This window comes from Oncorhynchus kisutch, unplaced genomic scaffold (genome assembly GCF_002021735.2).
Source record: "Oncorhynchus kisutch isolate 150728-3 unplaced genomic scaffold, Okis_V2 scaffold4009, whole genome shotgun sequence".
NCBI classification, from domain to species: domain Eukaryota; kingdom Metazoa; phylum Chordata; class Actinopteri; order Salmoniformes; family Salmonidae; genus Oncorhynchus; species Oncorhynchus kisutch.
The window spans coordinates 178087-200743 of NW_022265954.1; the positions used below are offsets into that span (position 1 = coordinate 178087).

The following is a 22657-nucleotide window of genomic DNA, read 5'->3' on the forward strand; positions in this document are numbered from 1 at the left end:
TGGGGGGGTGGAGTGTGTGATGTGTGTGTGTGTGTGTGTGTGGTTCGTCTTTGGGGCGGGGGGGGGGTGGAGTGTGTGGTGTGTGTGTGGTTCGTCTTTGGGGTGGGGTGGGGGGGTGATGTGTGTGTGTGTGTGGTTCGTCTTTGGGGTGGGGGGGGGGTGATGTGTGTGTGTGTGTGTGGTTCGTCTTTGGGGTGGGGGGGGGTGGAGTGTATGATGTGTGTGTGTGTGGTTCGTCTTTGGGGTGGGGGGGGGGTGGAGTGTGTGATGTGTGTGTGTGTGGTTCGTCTTTGGGGGGGTGGGGGGGTGGAGTGTATGATGTGTGTGTGTGTGGTTCGTCTTTGGGGTGGGGGGGTGTGGAGTGTGTGATGTGTGTGATGTGTGTGGTTCGTCTTTGGGGTGGGGGGGTGGAGTGTGTGATGTGTGTGTGTGGTTCGTCTTTGGGGTGGGGGGGGTGGAGTGTGTGTGTGTGTGAGGTTCGTCTTTGGGGTGGGGGGGGGGTGGAGTGTGTGATGTGTGTGTGTGTGTGGTTCGTCTTTGGGGGGGTGGGGGGGGGGGGGGGTGATTGTAGTGCAGAAAGATAAACGTTAGACCCATGATGGAAGCAGATGCCTTTTGCCTCAGAATGGGTCTTAATGTTGAGGTGAAAATGTGCTCCGTGGCTCTTTGCCCAGCACCTGCTAAACCATCTCTCTCTCTCTCTCTTTATTTGTCTTGGTGAGCCCTCTCATTCTTTCCTGTGGGGGAATTATTTGGCCGTTGAGTTGGAATCACAGATCCATTTGTGAATCGTAGTTTTCTCCCTAATGTTCTAATGTTATCCGGTTAGGTTGAAGCACAGTGAATTCGGAAACTATTCAGATCCCTTCGCTTTTTCCACCTTTTGTTACATTACAGCCTTATTTGAAAACGTATTAAATATATTTTTTACATCATCAATCTACACACAATACCCCATAATGACATCACAATACCCCGTAATGACATCACAATACCCCATAATGACATCACAATACCCCATAATGACAAAGCAAAAACTTGTTTTTTTCTTCTTTAAAAAACAACATTTTAGCAAAACCAGAAATACCTTACATAAGTATTCAGACCCTTTACTATGAGACTCGAAATTGAGCTCAGGTGCATCCTGTTTCCATGGATCATTCTTGAGATGTTTCTACAACTTGATCGGAGTCCACCTGTGGTAAATTCAGTTGATTGGACATGATTTGGAAAGGCACACACCTGTCTATATAAGGTCCCACGGTTGACAGTGCATGTAAAGGCAAAAACCTTGGTTGGGGAGGTGACCAAGTTCCTCTGTGGAGATGGGAGAACCTTCCAGAAGGACAACCATCTCTGCAGCACTCCACCAATAAGGCCTTTATAGTCGATTGGCCAAACAGAAGCCACTCCTCAGTAAAAGGCACGACAGCCAGCTTGGAGTTTGCCAAAAGGCACCTTAAGGACTCTCAGACTAAGAGAAACAGGATTCTCTGGTCTGATGAAATCAAGATTGAACTCTTTGGCCTGAATGCCAAGCGTTACGTCTTGAGGAAACCTGGCACCATCCCTACGGTGAAGCATGGTGGTGGCAGCCTTATGCTGTGGGGATGTTTTTCAGCGGCAGGGACTGGGAGACCAGTCAAGCTCGAGGTAAAGATGAGCGGAGAAAAGTACAGAGAGATCCTTGATGAAAACCTGCTCCAGAACACTCAGGACCTCAGACTGGGGCGAAGGTTCACCTTCCAATAGGACAAAGACCCTAAGGACACAGCCAAGACAAAGCAGGAGTGGCTTCAGGACAAGTCTCTGAATGTCAGAAAGAAGACTTGAGGCTGTAATCAATGCCAAAGGTGCTTCAACAAAGTACTGAGTAAAGGGTCTGAGTACTTATGTAAATGTGATTTCTGGTTTTTAATTAGAATACATTTTCAAAAATCTTTAAGATCTGTTTTTTCTTTGTCGTTATGGGGTAGTGTGATGTCATTATGGGGTAGTGTGATGTCATTATGGGGTAGTGTGATGTCGTTATGGGGTATTGTGATGTCGTTATGGGGTAGTGTGATGTCGTTATGGGGTAGTGTGATGTCGTTATGGGGTAGTGTGATGTCGTTATGGGGTAGTGTGATGTCGTTATGGGGTAGTGTGATGTCGTTATGGGGTAGTGTGATGTCGTTATGGGGTAGTGTGATGTCGTTATGGGGTAGTGTGATGTCGTTATGGGGTATTGTGATGTCGTTATGGGGTAGTGTGATGTCATTATGGGGTAGTGTGTCGTTATGGGGTAGTGTGATGTCGTTATGGGGTAGTGTGATGTCATTATGGGGTAGTGTGTCGTTATGGGGTAGTGTGATGTCATTATGGGGTAGTGTGATGTCGTTATGGGGTATTGTGATGTCGTTATGGGGTAGTGTGTCGTTATGGGGTAGTGTGATGTCGTTATGGGGTAGTGTGATGTCGTTATGGGGTAGGGGTATTGTGATGTCGTTATGGGGTAGTGTGTCGTTATGGGGTAGTGTGATGTCGTTATGGGGTATTGTGATGTCGTTATGGGGTAGTGTGATGTCGTTATGGGGTAGTGTGATGTCATTATGGGGTATTGTGATGTCGTTATGGGGTATTGTGATGTCATTATGGGGTAGTGTGATGTCGTTATGGGGTATTGTGATGTCGTTATGGGGTAGTGTGTCGTTATGGGGTAGTGTGATGTCATTATGGGGTAGTGTGATGTCGTTATGGGGTATTGTGATGTCGTTATGGGGTAGTGTGATGTCATTATGGGGTAGTGTGATGTCGTTATGGGGTATTGTGATGTCGTTATGGGGTAGTGTGATGTCGTTATGGGGTATTGTGATGTCGTTATGGGGTAGTGTGATGTCGTTATGGGGTATTGTGATGTCGTTATGGGGTAGTGTGATGTCATTATGGGGTAGTGTGATGTCGTTATGGGGTAGTGTGATGTCGTTATGGGTAGTGTGATGTCGTTATGGGGTAGTGTGATGTCATTATGGGGTAGTGTGATGTCATTATGGGGTATTGTGATGTCATTATGGCGTATTGTGATGTCGTTATGGGGTAGTGTGATGTCGTTATGGGGTATTGTGATGTCGTTATGGGGTAGTGTGATGTCATTATGGGGTAGTGTGTCGTTATGGGGTAGTGTGATGTCATTATGGGGTAGTGTGATGTCGTTATGGGGTATTGTGATGTCGTTATGGGGTAGTGTGTCGTTATGGGGTAGTGTGATGTCGTTATGGGGTAGTGTGATGTCGTTATGGGGTAGGGGTATTGTGATGTCGTTATGGGGTAGTGTGTCGTTATGGGGTAGTGTGATGTCGTTATGGGGTATTGTGATGTCGTTATGGGGTAGTGTGTCGTTATGGGGTAGTGTGATGTCATTATGGGGTAGTGTGATGTCGTTATGGGGTATTGTGATGTCGTTATGGGGTAGTGTGATGTCATTATGGGGTAGTGTGTCGTTATGGGGTAGTGTGATGTCATTATGGGGTAGTGTGATGTCGTTATGGGGGTATTGTGATGTCGTTATGGGGTAGTGTGATGTCGTTATGGGGTATTGTGATGTCGTTATGGGGTAGTGTGATGTCATTATGGGGTAGTGTGATGTCGTTATGGGGTAGTGTGATGTCGTTATGGGGTAGTGTGATGTCGTTATGGGGTAGTGTGATGTCATTATGGGGTAGTGTGATGTCATTATGGGGTAGTGTGATGTCATTATGGGGTATTGTGATGTCGTTATGGGGTAGTGTGATGTCGTTATGGGGTATTGTGATGTCGTTATGGGGTAGTGTGATGTCATTATGGGGTAGTGTGTCGTTATGGGGTAGTGTGATGTCATTATGGGGTAGTGTGATGTCGTTATGGGGTATTGTGATGTCGTTATGGGGTAGTGTGTCGTTATGGGGTAGTGTGATGTCGTTATGGGGTATTGTGATGTCGTTATGGGGTAGGGGTATTGTGATGTCGTTATGGGGTAGTGTGTCGTTATGGGGTAGTGTGATGTCGTTATGGGGTATTGTGATGTCGTTATGGGGTAGTGTGATGTCATTATGGGGTAGTGTGTCGTTATGGGGTAGTGTGATGTCATTATGGGGTAGTGTGATGTCGTTATGGGGTATTGTGATGTCGTTATGGGGTAGTGTGTCGTTATGGGGTAGTGTGATGTCGTTATGGGGTAGTGGGATGTCATTATGGGGTATTGTGATGTCGTTATGGGGTATTGTGATGTCATTATGGGGTAGTGTGATGTCGTTATGGGGTATTGTGATGTCGTTATGGGGTAGTGTGTCGTTATGGGGGTAGTGTGATGTCATTATGGGGTAGTGTGATGTCGTTATGGGGTATTGTGATGTCGTTATGGGGTAGTGTGATGTCATTATGGGGTAGTGTGTCGTTATGGGGTAGTGTGATGTCATTATGGGGTAGTGTGATGTCGTTATGGGGTATTGTGATGTCGTTATGGGGTAGTGTGTCGTTATGGGGTAGTGTGATGTCGTTATGGGGTATTGTGATGTCGTTATGGGGTAGTGTGATGTCATTATGGGGTAGTGTGTCGTTATGGGGTAGTGTGATGTCATTATGGGGTATTGTGATGTCGTTATGGGGTAGTGTGATGTCGTTATGGGGTATTGTGATGTCGTTATGGGGTAGTGTGATGTCGTTATGGGGTAGTGTGATGTCGTTATGGGTATTGTGATGTCGTTATGGGGTAGTGTGATGTCGTTATGGGGTATTGTGATGTCGTTATGGGGTATTGTGATGTCGTTATGGGGTAGTGTGATGTCGTTATGGGGTAGTGTGATGTCGTTATGGGGTAGTGTGATGTCGTTATGGGTAGTGTGATGTCGTTATGGGTAGTGTGATGTCGTTATGGGGTAGTGGATGTCGTTATGGGGTAGTGTGATGTCGTTATGGGGGTATTGTGATGTCGTTATGGGGTATTGTGATGTCGTTTATGGGGTAGTTGTGATGTCGTTATGGGGTATTGTGATGTCGTTAGGGGTAGTGTGATGTCGTTATGGGGTAGTGTGATGTCGTTATGGGGTAGTGTGATGTCGTTATGGGGTAGTGTGATGTCGTTATGGGGTATTGTGATGTCGTTATGGGGTATTGTGATGTCGTTATGGGGTATTGTGATGTCGTTATGGGGTAGTGTGATGTCGTTATGGGGTAGTGTGATGTCGTTATGGGGTAGTGTGATGTCGTTATGGGGTAGTGTGATGTCGTTATGGGGTAGTGTGATGTCGTTATGGGGTAGTGTGATGTCGTTATGGGGTAGTGTGATGTCGTTATGGGGTAGTGTGTTATGTCGTTTCGTTATGGGGTAGTGTGATGTCGTTATGGGGTAGTGTGATGTCGTTATGGGGTAGTGTGATGTCGTTATGGGGTAGTGTGATGTCGTTATGGGGTAGTGTGATGTCGTTATGGGGTATTGTGTGTATATTGATGAGGGAACCAAAAAATGTCAGCCATTTTAGAATAAGGCTGTAACATAACAAAATGTGGAAAACATCAAGGGGTCTGAATACTTTCTGAATGCATTGTATGCAGAGAATTTAAAAAAAGCACTGACCACCTGCATGTGACCTTCAGTGGTGAAAAGAGACAGACCAGAGGAATTTGTCCTGTGTGTTCTAAAAACAATTATAAACTGGGTGGTTCAAGCCCTGAATTCTCATTGGCTGAAAGCCATGGTATTACAGACCGTATACCACGGGAATGAAAAAAATATATATATATTTTTTTGTAAGGTGTCACATCTCAAAGCACTGTGAGCTCAACATGAACGTATCACCCAGTCAGGTGTCACATCTCAAAGCACTGTGAGCTCAACATGAACGTATCACCCAGTCAGGTGTAAGGTGTCACATCTCAAAGCACTGTGAGCTCAACATGAACGTATCACCCAGTCAGGTGTCACATCTCAAAGCACTGTGAGCTCAACATGAACGTATCACCCAGTCAGGTGTAAGGTGTCACATCTCAAAGCACTGTGAGCTCAACATGAACATTTCACCCAGTCAGGTGTCACATCTCAAAGCACTGTGAGCTCAACATGAACGTATCACCCAGTCAGGTGTCACATCTCAAAGCACTGTGAGCTCAACATGAACGTATCACCCAGTCAGGTGTAAGGTGTCACATCTCAAAGCACTGTGAGCTCAACATGAACGTATCACCCAGTCAGGTGTCACATCTCAAAGCACTGTGAGCTCAACATGAACGTATCACCCAGTCAGGTGTAAGGTGTCACATCTCAAAGCACTGTGAGCTCAACATGAACGTATCACCCAGTCAGGTGTCACATCTCAAAGCACTGTGAGCTCAACATGAACATTTCACCCAGTCAGGTGTAAGGTGTCACATCTCAAAGCACTGTGAGCTCAACATGAACGTATCACCCAGTCAGGTGTAAGGTGTCACATCTCAAAGCACTGTGAGCTCAACATGAACGTATCACCCAGTCAGGTGTCACATCTCAAAGCACTGTGAGCTCAACATGAACATTTCACCCAGTCAGGTGTAAGGTGTCACATCTCAAAGCACTGTGAGCTCAACATGAACGTATCACCCAGTCAGGTGTAAGGTGACACATCTCAAAGTTCATAAGATTGTTAAATAATGAACCAAATAGCTACCCAGAATGTCTACATTGACCCTTTTTACACTCTTTGGACTCATCACACACTGCTGCTACTGTTTATTATCTATCCTGTGGCCTAGTCACTTTATTCCTACTTATATATGAATGATGTGATAGATGGCTTTGTTCATTCACATATACAGTCATTGGTGTGTGTGTGTGTGTGTGTGTGTGTGTGTGTGTGTGTGTGTGGTGTGTGTGTGTGTGTGTGTGTGTGTGTGTGTGTGTGTGTGTGTGTGTGTGTGTGTGTGTGTGTGGGAAAATGCACTCCAGTCCCAGTGCTGTGGAGCGTGACCACTGTAGAAAACAGTATGGATGATCTGTGATAAGGCCAGAACTCCATTATTCAGCTGTGTGATTGGTGTAAGTTTCTCCTATGGGATAGTGTGAGAAAACACAAGATAAACATACAGAGATAAGAGAATGAGAGAAAGGGCCATTTGCAGACATAACTGGTATTGCACCTATTGGAGACATGGAGGAGGGTGAGGGAGGGAGAGAGAGGTGGACGGAACAAGGGGGTGTGGGAATAGAGGGGCTCCCTGTGGACTGACTTGGACATGGGAACACAGAGAGGCACTAACGAAGCGTGGCCGCCCCTCACTGACTTCACAGGGCTGGGGTGGGTAGAGAGAGGGAAAGAAAGAGAGGTGTGTGTGTGTGTGTGTGTGTGTGTGTGTGTGTGTGTGTGTGTGTGTGTGTGTGTGTGTGTGTGTGTGTGTGTGTGTGTGAGAGAGGGAGATGGAAATAGGGGGTAGCGGGCCCCTATTCAGTTCCACAACACCTTGGTTTGAACAAGGGACCAATCACAGCACTTTTCCAGAAGTCAGTATGTACAACATGTCCTTGTTCTCATTCAGCTTCTCAGATTTCAACTCTGGATGTCTATTTGCTGTGTGCTTTGGGTTACACAGACAGACAGACAGACACAGACACAGACAGTTCTGTGTCCCTATAGTCAGCGGTATCAGGGAGACACACAGACAGTTCCGTGTCCCTATAGTCAGCGGTATCAGGGAGACACACAGACAGACACAGACAGTTCTGTGTCCCTATAGTCAGCGGTATCAGGGAGACACACAGACAGACACAGACAGTTCCGTGTCCCTATAGTCAGCGGTATCAGGGAGACACACAGACAGTTCTGTGTCCCTATAGTCAGCCGTATCAGGGAGACACACAGACAGTTCTGTGTCCCCTATAGTCAGCGGTATCAGGGAGACACACAGACAGACACAGACAGTTCCGTGTCCCTATAGTCAGCGGCATCAGGGAGACACACAGACAGACACAGACAGTTCCGTGTCCCTATAGTCAGCGGTATCAGGGAGACACAAAGACAGTTCCGTGTCCCTATAGTCAGCGGTATCAGGGAGACACACAGACAGTTCTGTGTCCCTATAGTCAGCAGTATCAGGGAGACACACAGACAGACACAGACAGTTCCGTGTCCCTATAGTCAGCGGTATCAGGGAGACACACAGACAGACACAGACAGTTCCGTGTCCCTATAGTCAGCCGTATCAGGGAGACACACAGACAGACACAGACAGTTCCGTGTCCCTATAGTCAGCAGTATCAGGGAGAACATCAGTCTACTCCAGTCTGTCGTTAGATTCATATTTATACATCATGACATCACCACTCACTGTGGTTGATTTGTGTGTGCGTGTGTTTGTGATGTGAAGCTGTGACCTCACACACCACTTCCCTTCTGACTCTATTACAAGAAGTCTCCTGGACACTACTCTGTGTGTGTGTGTGTGTGCGTGTGCGTGTGCGTGTGTGTGTGTGTGTATAATGTTTGTGCTCAATTTGTAGTTTAATGCCAGAAATTGCTTGCTTTGATTAATATGTTGTTATTCTTTATAATGACCAGCTAATTAGCCAAATAAAAATATAATAACATATTGCAGAGGGAGGATATCTGCAGTGCAAGTTAAGGTTCCTAGTACTGAACTACGACATGTAGCATTCCTCCTGTGAGTGGTGTGTTTCCCATCTAGTGATTAAGGTTCCTAGTACTGAACTACGACATGTAGCATTCCTCCTGTGAGTGGTGTGTTTCCCATCTAGTGGTTAAGGTTCCTAGTACTGAACTACGACATGTAGCATTCCTCCTGTGAGTGGTGTGTTTCCCATCTAGTGGTTAAGGTTCCTAGTACTGAACTACGACATGTAGCATTCCTCCTGTGAGTGGTGTGTTTCCCATCTAGTGGTTAAGGTTCCTAGTACTGAACTACAACATGTAGCATTCCTCCTGTGAGTGGTGTGTTTCCCATCTAGTGGTTAAGGTTCCTAGTACTGAACTACAACATGTAGCATTCCTCCTGTGAGTGGTGTGTTTCCCATCTAGTGGTTAAGGTTCCTAGTACTGAACTACAACATGTAGCATTCCTCCTGTGAGTGGTGTGTTTCCCATCTAGGGGTTAAGGTTCCTAGTACTGAACTACGACATGTAGCATTCCTCCTGTGAGTGGTGTGTTTCCCATCTAGTGGTTAAGGTTCCTAGTACTGAACTACAACATGTAGCATTCCTCCTGTGAGTGGTGTGTTTCCCATCTAGTGGTTAAGGTTCCTAGTACTGAACTACAACATGTAGCATTCCTCCTGTGAGTGGTGTGTTTCCCATCTAGTGGTTAAGGTTCCTAGTACTGAACTACGACATGTAGCATTCCTCCTGTGAGTGGTGTGTTTCCCATCTAGTGGTTAAGGTTCCTAGTACTGAACTACAACATGTAGCATTCCTCCTGTGAGTGGTGTGTTTCCCATCTAGTGGTTAAGGTTCCTAGTACTGAACTACAACATGTAGCATTCCTCCTGTGAGTGGTGTGTTTCCCATCTAGTGGTTAAGGTTCCTAGTACTGAACTACAACATGTAGCATTCATCCTGTGAGTGGTGTGTTTCCCATCTAGTGGTTAAGGTTCCTAGTACTGAACTACAACATGTAGCATTCCTCCTGTGAGTGGTGTGTTTCCCATCTAGTGGTTAAGGTTCCTAGTACTGAACTACAACATGTAGCATTCCTCCTGTGAGTGGTGTGTTTCCCATCTAGTGGTTAAGGTTCCTAGTACTGAACTACAACATGTAGCATTCCTCCTGTGAGTGGTGTGTTTCCCATCTAGTGGTTAAGGTTCCTAGTACTGAACTACAACATGTAGCATTTCTCCTGTGAGTGGTGTGTTTCCCATCTAGTGGTTAAGGTTCCTAGTACTGAACTATGACATGTAGCATTCCTCCTGTGAGTGGTGTGTTTCCCATCTAGTGGTTAAGGTTCCTAGTACTGAACTACGACATGTAGCATTCCTCCTGTGAGTGGTGTGTTTCCCATCTAGTGGTTAAGGTTCCTAGTACTGAACTACGACATGTAGCATTCCTCCTGTGAGTGGTGTGTTTCCCATCTAGTGGTTAAGGTTCCTAGTACTGAACTACAACATGTAGCATTCCTCCTGTGAGTGGTGTGTTTCCCATCTAGTGGTTAAGGTTCCTAGTACTGAACCACGACATGTAGCATTCCTCCTGTGAGTGGTGTGTTTCCCATCTAGTGGTTAAGGTTCCTAGTACTGAACTACAACATGTAGCATTCCTCCTGTGAGTGGTGTGTTTCCCATCTAGTGGTTAAGGTTCCTAGTACTGAACTACAACATGTAGCATTCCTCCTGTGAGTGGTGTGTTTCCCATCTAGTGGTTGGTGATTGAAACTACAGTAAACTGGCCTGTTGATTTTTGTGATTGATTCAACTTGTTTTGCAGCTTGTTGAAAATCTCTCTCTTTGTATCTTTTCCCCTCTTCTCTCTCTCCTCCCCCTCCTCTCTCCCCCCCCCCCCCTCCTCTCTCTCTCCTCCCCTCCTCACTCTCTCACTCTCTCTCTTCCCCCTCCTCTCTCTCTCTCTCTCCCTGCTCTCTCTCTTCTCCCTCTACTCCCTCTCTCTCTTCTCTCTCTACTCTCTCTCTCTCTTCTCCCTGCTCTCTCTTCTCCCTCTACTCCCTCTTCCCTCTACTCTCTCTCTCCTACTTCTACACTCTCTCTTTCCTCTCTCTCCTCCTTCTATACTCTCTCTTTCCTCTCTCTCTCATCCCTCTACTCTCTCTCTCTTCTCCCTGCTCTCTCTCTACTCCCTCTACTCCCTCTCTCTCTTCTCCCTGCTCTCTCTCTTCTCCCTCTACTCCCTCTCTCTCTTCTCCATCTACTCCCTCTCCATCTTCCCCCCCTCTTCTCCATTCTCAGGACCCTGATGCCTTTGTTTGACCCTGACTCAGGCCTCCTCACAGTATCTGGGATGGTAAGATGTAGTTTGTTGTCTCCCTTAACAGATAGTATGAAGGCAGCTGGCCTCATTTCATATTTTACTATTATCTTCCTCAGTAAATACATGTCTGCTTTGTTCTCTCTTCCATAGGGAGATAGTGTCATTGACTGCTTCGAGGTGTCTGCCACTGAACCATTCCTTTCCCAAGGTAAGGACAGATCTTCAGTGGTTGTTCATTTTCCAATACTGTCCTCCTACCTCTCCCACTCCCTCTCTCACACACCCAGGTCTGTCCTCCTACCTCTCCCACTCCCTCTCTCACACACCCAGGTCTGTCCTGCTACCTCTCCCACTCCCTCTCTCCCACACCCAGGTCTGTCCTCCTACCTCTCACACACCCAGGTCTGTCCTCCTACCTCTCCCACTCCCTCTCTCACACACCCAGGTCTGTCCTCCTACCTCTCCCACTCCCTCTCTCACACACCTAGGTCTGTCCTCCTACCTCTCCCACTCCCTCTCTCACACACCCAGGTCTGTCCTCCTACCTCTCCCACTCCCTCTCTCACACACCCAGGTCTGTCCTCCTACCTCTCCCACTCCCTCTCTCACACACACTCCTCTAATCTCTACTTCTTTCTCCCTCTTATTCTCTCCTCATCTCTTTCTCTCCAGTGAGCCACTGTCTGACGGAAGCCCCAACGCGAGGTGTTGCCATGGTACCCAAGTTGGCATTGGATGTCCTGTCCTGTGAGGTCATGCGGGTCCTGCAGCTGACGGACAGCTTCATCGTGCCAATCAACTACCACGTTCCCCGCAAGGTCCAGTATCTCTCAGGCTACTGTAACAGCAGATCCATCTGTCATTTTGATGTCATGGCAACAGTTCTTTCCCTGTACTTGTTTCTAAACTGATGGGAGGGGGACTTGGCAGTAGTGTCTTTGTAGTCACTGAGGGAAATAAAGTTATGGAATGAGAAACCATTCAACAAGCCTTTATGTCTTCCATTTTAGAGTATGTCTGCTTTTGTGTATCTAATTCAGTCAGGACAGGAGTTCCATGCAGACCTGTACCCAGACACCTTGGGCCGGACGGCAGCCATGTCAGCTGCAGAGTGGTGGAAAGGTGGCGAGAAACAGGTACCACCATCACTCTACACAATATAACTCTAATCTGTATTCTAACTTGGATGTACCACCATCACTCTACACAATATAACTCTAATCTGTATTCTAGCTTGGATACAATGTGCATACAGTACCAATAGAAGTGCTTGGTTTTTGGCGCGGTTTGTACTTCAGGACCACTAATAGCCTGCTGTTCTCTTAAACATCCAATCATGGGCGTCTTCTCAGGTTGAGAAGGTCAGTGTCAACCCATCCAATCGTCAGAAGCCTAACAACGCTAAGCCAGCCAATCAGACGCCTGCTAAGAAAGAGCTGCCCAGTGGGAGGAGCAAAGAGGTCAGAGTCCAGCATCATCCGTTCTCCTCCTCCTCTATGGGTCGTTTTCATTTCTCTTTTGGCTCCCTCCGTTCCCTCATTCCCTCCGTTCCCTCATTCCCTCCGTTCCCTCATTCCCTCCGTTCCCTCATTCCCTCCGTTCCCTCATTCCCTCCGTTCCCTCCGTTCCCTCATTCCCTCCGTTCCCTCATTCCCTCCGTTCCCTCATTCCCTCCGTTCCCTCATTCCCTCCGTTCCCTCATTCCCTCCGTTCCCTCATTCCCTCCGTTCCCTCATTCCCTCTGTTCCCTCATTCCCTCCGTTCCCTCATTCCCTCTGTTTCCTCCGTTCTCTCATTTCCCCTGTTCCCTCATTCCCTCCGTTCCCTCATTCCCTCTGTTCCCTCATTCCCTCCGTTCCCTCATTCTCCCCGTTCCCTCATTCCCTCCATTCCCTCATTCCCTCCGTTCCCTCATTCCCTCTGCTAGCAACTACCTTTTTATTGTATTTTAATACAAATGGAATTTGGATTTTGCTTTATTTTCTCTCAAATTGTTTTCATATTATTGCATCGGGCCACACATAGAGTATTGATTGAATATTTTGGATTAACCTGTGAGTATCTAATGTCTGTAGATTAAAGTAGTCTGTAAACCTGTGAGTATCTTTGGATAAAGACATCTGGTTTAGTGACCATATTATTAGTATTATTCCTTCTCTCTAGAAAGTATTTTATATTAATCAGACCTTATACACTATATTGGATATATACACTGGGTGATTCGGCCCTGTTGCTGATTGGCTGAAAGCTGTGGTAAATCAGACCATATACCACTGGTATGACAAAACATTTATTTTTACTGCTCTAATTATGTTGGTAACCAATTTATTATAGCAATAAGGCACCTTGGGGATTTGTGGTATATGGCCAATATACCACGGCTGAGGGCTGTATCCAGGCACTCCGCGTTGTGTTGTGCATCAGAAAAGCCCTTAGCAGTAGTATATTGGCCATATACCACACCCCCCCGGGCCTTATTGTTTAATTATATGATTGTATATTGTATATGTATTAATGTTGTTCTTCCTCTCCAGGAGGCTCCAGTGCGAGGCTGCTCCACCTCCAGCAGTCCCCTGAGCTCCCCCAGCAGCAGTGCTGCCCCTTCCCGCTCCCCCTCCTCCACCTCTGGCCTCTCCTCAGGCTTCCTCCCCAGCCCCAGCCAGAGTGCCAAAGCCATCAGCAGCATGTTGGGTAAGGCTGTTTGGGAAACAGTAGCAGTGCTCCATCTCACACACACACAAACACACATATACGTGAATACACACACACACACACCACACACATACACACACCACACACATACACACACCACACACACACATCCTTACCCATCAGCAACATGTTGAGTAAAGCTGTTTTGGGAAACTGTAGTGGTACTACATTACCCACAATGCTCCGTGTTACATATCCGGTTATGGTATTAGGAAGTATGTTATGTAAGATTTGACAGTGTCAGTCTCAATGCTAGGTAAGGCTCTCTCTCTCATCTCTCATCTCATTTCCCTACCTTGTCATTATCTTATTATAATGTCCTGCTGACTGTTGGTTTGAGCTGTATTTACAACTGAACTGTGAGAGTTGAGAGAGAGTTGAGAGAGAGAGAGTTGGTGGTTTGGACTAATCTGAACCTGTCTGACGATCCAATCCTACACACTGCTAGCATATCAAGACAGCACAAACAGATCTGGGACCAGGCACACTGCCAGTATCCCCTGTCTGATGTAGCCTGTTACCATTCTAAATGTGCTGTAACCAACTTGTTTGTTAACCATACAAGAGCTTCCCACAGCACATATAGTATGGGACTAGGTTACTAATAATATACCTGGGTGGTGTTCATTGGGTACTGCGTAACAAAATGTTTCGCAACAGAAAACTAAAACAAGCATTTCTTATTGGAGCAGGTACATCATTATAAATCATTTCTTCAGGTTGGTGCCTAATGAACAAGACCCAGGTTACAAATAATGTAGCTAAGGTCTAAAATCACCCTGCTCTCCTCCTCCTCCCTCTCTCTCCCTCTCTCTCCCTCTCCCTCCCTCCCTCCCTCCCTCTCCTCCTCCTCCCTCTCCCTCCCTCCCTCCCTCTCCTCCTCCTCCCTTTCTCCCTCTCTCCCTCCCTCCCTCTCCTCCCTCTCTCTCCCTCTCCTCCTCCTCCCTCTCCCTCCCTCCCTCCCTCTCCTCCTCCCTCTCTCTCCCTCCCTCTCCCTCCCTCCCTCCCTCCCTCCCTCCCTCCCTCCCTCCCTCCCTCCCTCCCTCCCTCCCTCCCTCCCTCCCTCCCTCCCTCCCTCCCTCCCTCCCTCCCTCTCCTCCTCCTCCCTCTCTCTCCCTCTCCCTCCCTCTCCTCCTCCTCCCTCTCCCTCCCTCTCCTGCTCCCTCTCTCTCCCTCTCCCTCCCTCTCCTCCTCCTCCCTCTCTCTCTCCTCCCTCCCTCCCTCCCTCCTCCTCCTCCCTCTCTCTCCCTCTCCCTCCCTCTCCTCCTTCCCCAGGTCCCAGCAGTAAGTTTCGTCACCTGCAGGGTGCGGTGCTTCACAGAGACACCCACTTCACCAACCTGAAGGGGCTCAACCTCACCACGCCCGGGGAGTGTGATGGCTTCTGTGCCAACCGCCATCGCGTGGCCGTGCCCCTCGCCACCGCCGGGGGTCAGATCGCCATCTTTGAGGTACTTCCCCACTTAGAAAATGGAAGATAATGTGTCTTAATCCAAAATATTGTAGTATTCTTTTAGTTATTTTTATTTGTCCTTATCTTTATCTTTTTTAAGTGAGCCCTGGCCAAGAAAGCAGAGTTCTGCTAAAGTGAGGGTGTTTTATGGCTGTGTCTCATTAGTTGGAGGAGTAGACAACACTTCAACTAACACGAAATGATATGCAGCCGCTACAGAATTACACATACAGTAGAATGTCATCGAATAATAGGAATGAATAGTGTAAATAGTCATTTAGGATTTCTGCCACCATATTAGACCAAAGATGTGGCTTTATTGGTTCACACATTAAAGAAAGAGGGATGTATCTCACTGCCCCCCTCCTCAGTTGTCTCAGGCTGGGAAGCTAGCGGACACGGGCCTGCCCACCATCCAGAACTCTGTCAACGTGGCTGACTTCTCCTGGGACCCCTTCAACAGTCACAGGCTGGTGGTGGCAGGCGACGATGCTAAGATCCGTGTGTGGCAGGTGCCTGAGGGGGGTCTGACAGAGACCCTGACTGAGCCAGAGACCATCCTGCAGGGTAAGACACACTACACAGGGGCCTGGAGACCAATTCAGTTCAAGTAAAGTACAATTCAATTGAAAGAAGTTAGACTCAGAGCTGGAGCTTTTGGGGTCCAATGTGAAATATCTGATATGTAGATGTGTGAGTGAATGTAGCCACATATGTATCAGTACTCTATCCTTCATTCAATGAGTGACAGAAATGAAATGAACAGGCTACCGGTATGCAATTTGCTACAGTGCGTCTTATTATCCTTATATATAGCCTGAATACTGAATCTATCAATAGAAATAAATCATATCTTGATAGAATGTGAGTGAGTGACAGGGGTTTTGACCAATCACAGGCCACACTGAGAAGATCTACTCAGTCAAGTTCCACCCCCTGGCGTCGGGCCTGCTGGCATCCTCCTCCTACGACCAGACGGTGCGCCTGTGGAACCTGGAGTCTGGGGACGAGGTCAAAGCGCTCCGGGGACACCAGGATCAGGTGACGGAGGAGGAGGGAAAGGGGCGGAACATAAGGAATATTAGTATTGGCAGGGGGTGGAACCACTGGTTTTGTTAGAGAATAGGGACATGGTAAAATGTATCTGGGATAATAATAATGATTGATGGATGGATATTGATTGATTGATCCTACCTACAGTATGTACAAGGAACGTGCATTTTGCTTGTCTCCTTCACTTCATTTAAACTTTTCACTCGTTCCTTTCTTTGTTCCCTCTCCTGCCTGGTGTGCATATAGATATTTGGGATGGCGTGGAGTCCGGATGGTAAACTCCTGGCCACGGTGTGTAAGGATGGGAAACTGCGCATCTACGACCCTCGCAAGTCTGCTGAGCCAGTACAGGTGTGTGTTCAGGAGACCTGAGCAAGTCTGCTGAGCCAGTACAGGTGTGTGTTCAGGAGACCTGAGCAAGTCTGCTGAGCCAGTACAGGTGTGTGTTCAGGAGACCTGAGCAAGTCTGCTGAGCCAGTACAGGTGTGTGTTCAGGAGACCTGAGCAAGTCTGCTGAGCCAGTACAGGTGTGTGTTCAGGAGACCTGAGCAAGTCTGCTGAGCCAGTACAGGTGTGTCTTCAGGAGACCTGAGCAAGTCTGCTGAGCCAGTACAGGTGTGTGTTCAGGAGACCTGAGCAAGTCTGCTGAGCCAGTACAGGTGTGTGTTCAGGAGACCTGAGCAAGTCTGCTGAGCCAGTACAGGTGTGTGTTCAGGAGACCTGAGCAAGTCTGCTGAGCCAGTACAGGTGTGTGTTCAGGAGACCTGAGCAGTTGTTAACCTTTTTGTTTGGAGTATTTCCATATATCTCTCATTGTCCTTCTCTCTCTCTCTGCAGGAGGGTGCAGGTCCTGAGGGCCACAGAGGGGCTCGTGTGGTGTGGGTGTGTGATGGCAAATACCTGATGGTGTCAGGATTCGACAGGTGAATATTTCTCTGGATTTCTGTTTGGTAGTTGAGCTTCAATTTGTGCTTAACAATCCATTTACCTTCATTTAATTCATTCAGTTCATCGTTTGTGTGTATGACCATTCAGTCTGACATGTAGTTCACCCATAATCTTGGTTCATACAAAAAACTGCACCAATGGCTTTATGGTCCTGGTGAACAAGAGGAAAACAACCACTCTGATGTCACCACCTCACCTTTGACCCCCGATGTGTTTCCCCCTTCTGCAGTCGCAGTGAGAGAACCCTGTACCTGCACTCCGTTGAGTCCCTGTCCTCTGGGGCCATCGCCAGCGCCCCCACCGACGTCTCACCCTCCACCCTCATTCCCTTCTACGACCCCGACACCAGCGTCGTCATCCTCACCGGAAAGGTAAACGACAACAAACAAACAAATAAACAGAGCATTTCTTTTGGATAGAAGAAAATAGAGCCCATATTGACTTGATGTTGTGTTGAAAGTCTGTTACAGACTCTTGTGCTTCATGATAATAATGCCTGCCTAGCCTGGTTCCGGATCAGTTTGTGCTGTCTTGCCAACTCCTATGTCTAGTAGACAACAAAAAACTATCTGGGACCGGGCTAATGTTGGTGGTGGTGGTGGATTGGTAGATCCATACTGACTCCCCATACCCAGACTTTGACACGAGTAAACCTATACCGCCATTGTTGTTGTTGTTTACATTTACCAGGGTGACACGCGAGTGTACATCTTTGAGATAGTGCCAGAAGCTCCTTATTTCCTGGAATGTGCCAGCTTCAACTCCTCAGAGCCCCACAAGGTATAGCATTTACATCCCTGCTTTTCCCTCTTTCTTTTCTCATTTCCTATATCCTGCTCCTTCTCATTACATGTTTTGTAGTCAATAGATTACAACATTTCCCTGAATTTGTGACTTGTATAAAATGTCTGTTTGACTGACTGACTGACTAATTGATGATCTGTCAATCAATTACGCAGGCACCTGTAGACCTGTAGAATCTCTCTGCATGAACTTCCTGTTTCCTGTGTTTAGGGCTTGGCCTTCCTGCCGAAGACTGAGTGTGTGGTGCAAGAGGTCGAGGTGGCCAGGGGACTGAGGCTCAGTAAGACCTCCATAGAGCCAGTGGCCTTCAGAGTCCCCCGCGTCAGAGTGAGTTATGGCTGAACGCTGCCATCTAGTGTATATATGGGGGAATAGGAAAAACCTGCAGTTATTTGATGACTTTTCAGACCAGGGCCTCAAAGAACTACCAGTAAAAAGGGTCTGCTATGTGAACCCCTGTTTGTACTTAGCCTGTGGAGTTTGAGCTGTTTGAGTTCTGAACTAATCCTGTGGTGTCTCGTCTCCCTCCTTCCTTCTCTCCATCCGTCCACAGAAAGAGTTCTTTCAGGATGATGTGTACCCAGACACAGCAGTGTGGTGGGAGTCCTCTCTGACAGCCTCAGCCTGGCTGGCTGGTTCTGATGGGAAGCATCAGTCCATCAGCCTCAAGCCCAAAGACATGACCCCAGGTAGGGGCTAACCTCAGCTCTGCTCCGCCCAGGCACATATAGTACAAACAGTGGACTGAAGTCAATGTCAGATGAGAAGCCGAGCAGATACAGTTTAGAAGGGGCAACCTATCCACTCTTTCATGGGCCAAGTCCTGGGTTTGACAAGATTATCTGCCTTGTGCTTTGACATGATGGTGACACAGGCTAAATCTATTCTGACAGCCAATCGTCAATCAACTCAATGTGAGGCAGAGATCTTCTATAACGTAGAATTGCCGATACAGGCTTTGAGCAAAGTCTTGTGGATCGGTGTACCTGGAATGACACACATGTACAGTGGCAAGAGAAAGTATGTGAACCCTTTGGAATTACCTGCATTTCTGCAGAAATTGGTCATCAAATGTGATCTGATCTTCATCTAAGTCACAACAATAGACAAACACAGTCTGCTTAAACTAATAACACACACATTTTTGTATTTTTCTTGTCTATATTGGAATACATCATTTAAACATTCACAATGTAGGTTAGAAAAAGTATGCGAACCCCTAGGCTAATGACTTCTCCAAAAGCTAATTGGAGTCAGGAGTCAACTAACCTGGAGTCCAATCAGTGAGACGAGATTGCCCTATAAAAAAACACTCACATAATGTGAGTTTGCTCTTCACAAGAAGCATTGCCTGATGTGAACCATGCTTTGAACAAAAGAGATCTCAGAAGACCTAAGATTAAGAATGGTTGACTTGCATAAAACTGGAAAGGGTTACAAAAGTATCTCTAAGTATCTCTTTGTAAAGATGAATGGTCCAAAATTCCTCCTGACCGTTTTGCAGGTCTGATCCGCAACTACAGAAAACATTGGGTTGAGGTTATTGCTGCCAAAGGAGGGTCAACCAGTTACTAAATCCAAGGGTTCACATACTTTTTCCTTTTTCCACATAGAGTATATACACAGTGGCCCACTGCCATTCTAACACAACCCTGTATATACACAGTGGCCCACTGCCATTCTAACACAACCCAGTATATACACAGTGGCCCACTGCCATTCTAACACAACCCTGTATATACACAGTGGCCCACTGCCATTCTAACACAACCCTGTATATACACAGTGGCCCACTGCCATTCTAACACAACCCTGTATATACACAGTGGCCCACTGCCATTCTAACACAACCCTGTATATACACAGTGGCCCACTGCCATTCTAACACAACCCTGTATATACACAGTGGCCCACTGCCATTCTAACACAACCCTGTATATACACAGTGGCCCACTGCCATTTTAACACAACCCTGTATATACACATTGGCTCACTGCCATTCTAACACAACCCTGTATATACACAGTGGCCCACTGCCATTCTAACACAACCCTGTATATACACAGTGGCCCACTGCCATTCTAACACAACCCAGTATATACACAGTGGCCCACTGCCATTCTAACACAACCCTGTATATACACAGTGGCCCACTGCCATTCTAACACAACCCTGTATATACACAGTGGCCCACTGCCATTCTAACACAACCCTGTATATACACAGTGGCCCACTGCCATTCTAACACAACCCTGTATATACACAGTGGCCCACTGCCATTCTAACACAACCCTGTATATACACAGTGGCCCACTGCCATTCTAACACAACCCCTCCCAACTCTCTGGTCTCACTGTCACTGTTTCTGTCTGTCCATCTGTCATCAGTGAGTGAGGCGCCCAAGGAGGTCCAAGTGAGAAAGTACCTTCCATCCTCTCACTACCTGGAGGAGAAGACTGACGAGCAGAAGAAAGATGAGGTGTGTGTGTGTGTGTGTGTGTGTGTGTGTGTGTGTGTGTGTGTGTGTGTGTGTGTGTTGCTACTATCTGAATTAGTGATGCACTGATATGACATTTTTGGCCAATACCGATATCTGTTTTCCTTGCCAAAAAATTATTATACCGATATTTAAAAAAATTGCAGCCTTTTAAGTTAAATAGTTAACACACACACATGGACGCAGTGGTCTAAGGCACTGCATCTCAGTGCAAGAGGAATTGTGGGATAGGTTAGGAATGCTGTGTTGCACGTGTAGCGCCACCTTTTTCCTGGTGTCATTACGTCATGTACCTACGTTATATAGGTATGCACGTCAGCATATCACCCATATATCCTGCATCCCTAATCTGAACGTGTACAAGCATCTTATCTTAGGGAGTATTTCTCTGTGAGTGCAGCTACCTAGAAGCTTGGTGACCACTTTGTCACGGTAATAGTGTGAATAGTTATTAGTAGTGATGGGATAATCTATATCATGTATGAATGTTTCATTTTCTGTTCATTTCCACGGCTTTGTGAAGTCCAGACAACTGCTTGCAGATTTTCCATTGGGCTAGACGTAAATATCCTGGTAGCAGATAGACCTACCTAACCAGTTTGAATACAATGGGAAGCCAGTTGAAGGACCTTCAGCAGCCAGTTCACTATGCTGTTGAGAGCCTGTGAGAGCGTTTTGTGTCAGTAGTGGGACTATAGTGTGTTAACCACTAGTCAGTAGTGGGACTATAGTGTGTTAACCACTAGTCAGTAGTGGGACTATAGTGTGTTAACCACTAGTCAGTAGTGGGACTATAGTGTGTTAACCATCTGTCTTGGTACTCACCACTAGTCAATAGTGGGACTATAGTGTGTTAACCATCTGTCTTGGTACTCACCACTAGTCAGTAGTGGGACTATAGTGTGTTAACCATCTGTCTGTACTACAGCTGTTGAGTGCCATGATAGGCAAGCTGGGGAACATGGACGACAACCCTCTACCACAGGAGTCCTTCCAGGGAGTAGAAGACGATGAGTGGGTGAGTGACACACACACACAAACACAAATGTACACACAGACACACACACACACACACACACACAAACACAAATGTACACACACACACACACATTTAACCATGCTCTTGTGTCTTTCAGGGTGACTAGTGTGTGTTGCCTTGCGGACCAATCAGGGTCCAGCAGTAGCCAAGGGCCTGTTGGACTGAAACGTGTCATTCCTGTGTGCCACTGATGTGTCCTATGTCAAAAGAACATCTCTCAAACGCATAACATTAACCTGTCATTAGGGTTGTAAAATTCTGTCAACAAAATGTCTAGGTTTTCCAGAAATACCAATTGGAGAATTCTTGGATTTCCTGCTTGTTTTCCTGGGAATTTTAGGGAAAGTTACCAGACTTTTGCAGCCCTACCTCCCATATCCTCGTATCATCCTCTAATACTCTGAGTAAGTAGATGTTGCCTCTAACCATTGACTGAATCAGGATCAGATATGTTTTCCTCCCCATAATGTTTAAAGGTAGGACTGGGGTTTTGGAATCTGATCCTAGGTCTGTTGTTAAAGGCAACCTCACCCCAATTTGACCTTTGACTTGCAGCTGCCTTGTACTGTAAATAGCTAACATTCCTACCAGGCTAGATAGTTAAATGACTCCCAACACTCCCTTACAACCCAGCCCTTACCGCCACAATGGATGGACACCTGTGTGTCTGTCACCACTCCTAACCTTACACCTGTGTGTCTGTCACCACTCCTAACCTTACACCTGTGTGTCTGTCACCACTCCTAACCTTACACCTGTGTGTCTGTCACCACTCCTAACCTTACACCTGTGTCATAATAATAATGACTAGACCACTGCTTGCTTTTGTATGGGCCAATATGAACCATAGTCCATAATCTTCTAAACACAGTAACTATGAAAAAGTCAAACGCATGCACCTGAATACAGTATCTATGGTCTTCCAGATTTACCACCTCCTATGCATCACTATACATTAACACACACACACACACAAAGACTCACACTCCACCTGGATATCCCATCTGCACCTCCAGCTCCTGTAGTCCGTGGATGTTGGATGGTCTGTGGTATCCCCATACGGCCTCAACAACACACAGACAGGGTACAACAGGGTAAACAGCCTTCAGGTTAAAGCATGGCTGGCTTCTATTGATAGGAATATAATAGTGTTTTGTTGTTTAGGTAGCTTCATTCTCTGGCCAGTGATAAAGACCTACTAACAGTCCTGTACCACTCCAGGGTCGTGTTCATTAATC

General features: G+C 46.8%; 1 protein-coding gene across 1 annotated transcript in view; it reads left to right on the plus strand.

The window, feature by feature from the left end:
- The window catches only part of LOC109883976 (mitochondrial import inner membrane translocase subunit tim16), a 179596-nt gene that overhangs the window by 149027 nt on the left and 7912 nt on the right, over positions 1–22657 (plus strand). The window contains exons 3-19 of the mRNA XM_031821692.1: positions 10892–10946; positions 11064–11121; positions 11586–11731; positions 11954–12049; positions 12266–12373; positions 13448–13604; positions 14901–15076; positions 15450–15645; positions 15977–16119; positions 16378–16482; positions 16969–17054; positions 17309–17450; positions 17770–17859; positions 18094–18210; positions 18437–18572; positions 20271–20362; positions 21309–21398. Of these exons, the coding sequence (XP_031677552.1) occupies positions 10892–10946; positions 11064–11121; positions 11586–11731; positions 11954–12049; positions 12266–12373; positions 13448–13604; positions 14901–15076; positions 15450–15645; positions 15977–16119; positions 16378–16482; positions 16969–17054; positions 17309–17450; positions 17770–17859; positions 18094–18210; positions 18437–18572; positions 20271–20362; positions 21309–21398 (1993 nt within the window). The remainder of the gene's footprint in view (positions 1–10891; positions 10947–11063; positions 11122–11585; positions 11732–11953; positions 12050–12265; positions 12374–13447; positions 13605–14900; positions 15077–15449; positions 15646–15976; positions 16120–16377; positions 16483–16968; positions 17055–17308; positions 17451–17769; positions 17860–18093; positions 18211–18436; positions 18573–20270; positions 20363–21308; positions 21399–22657) is intronic.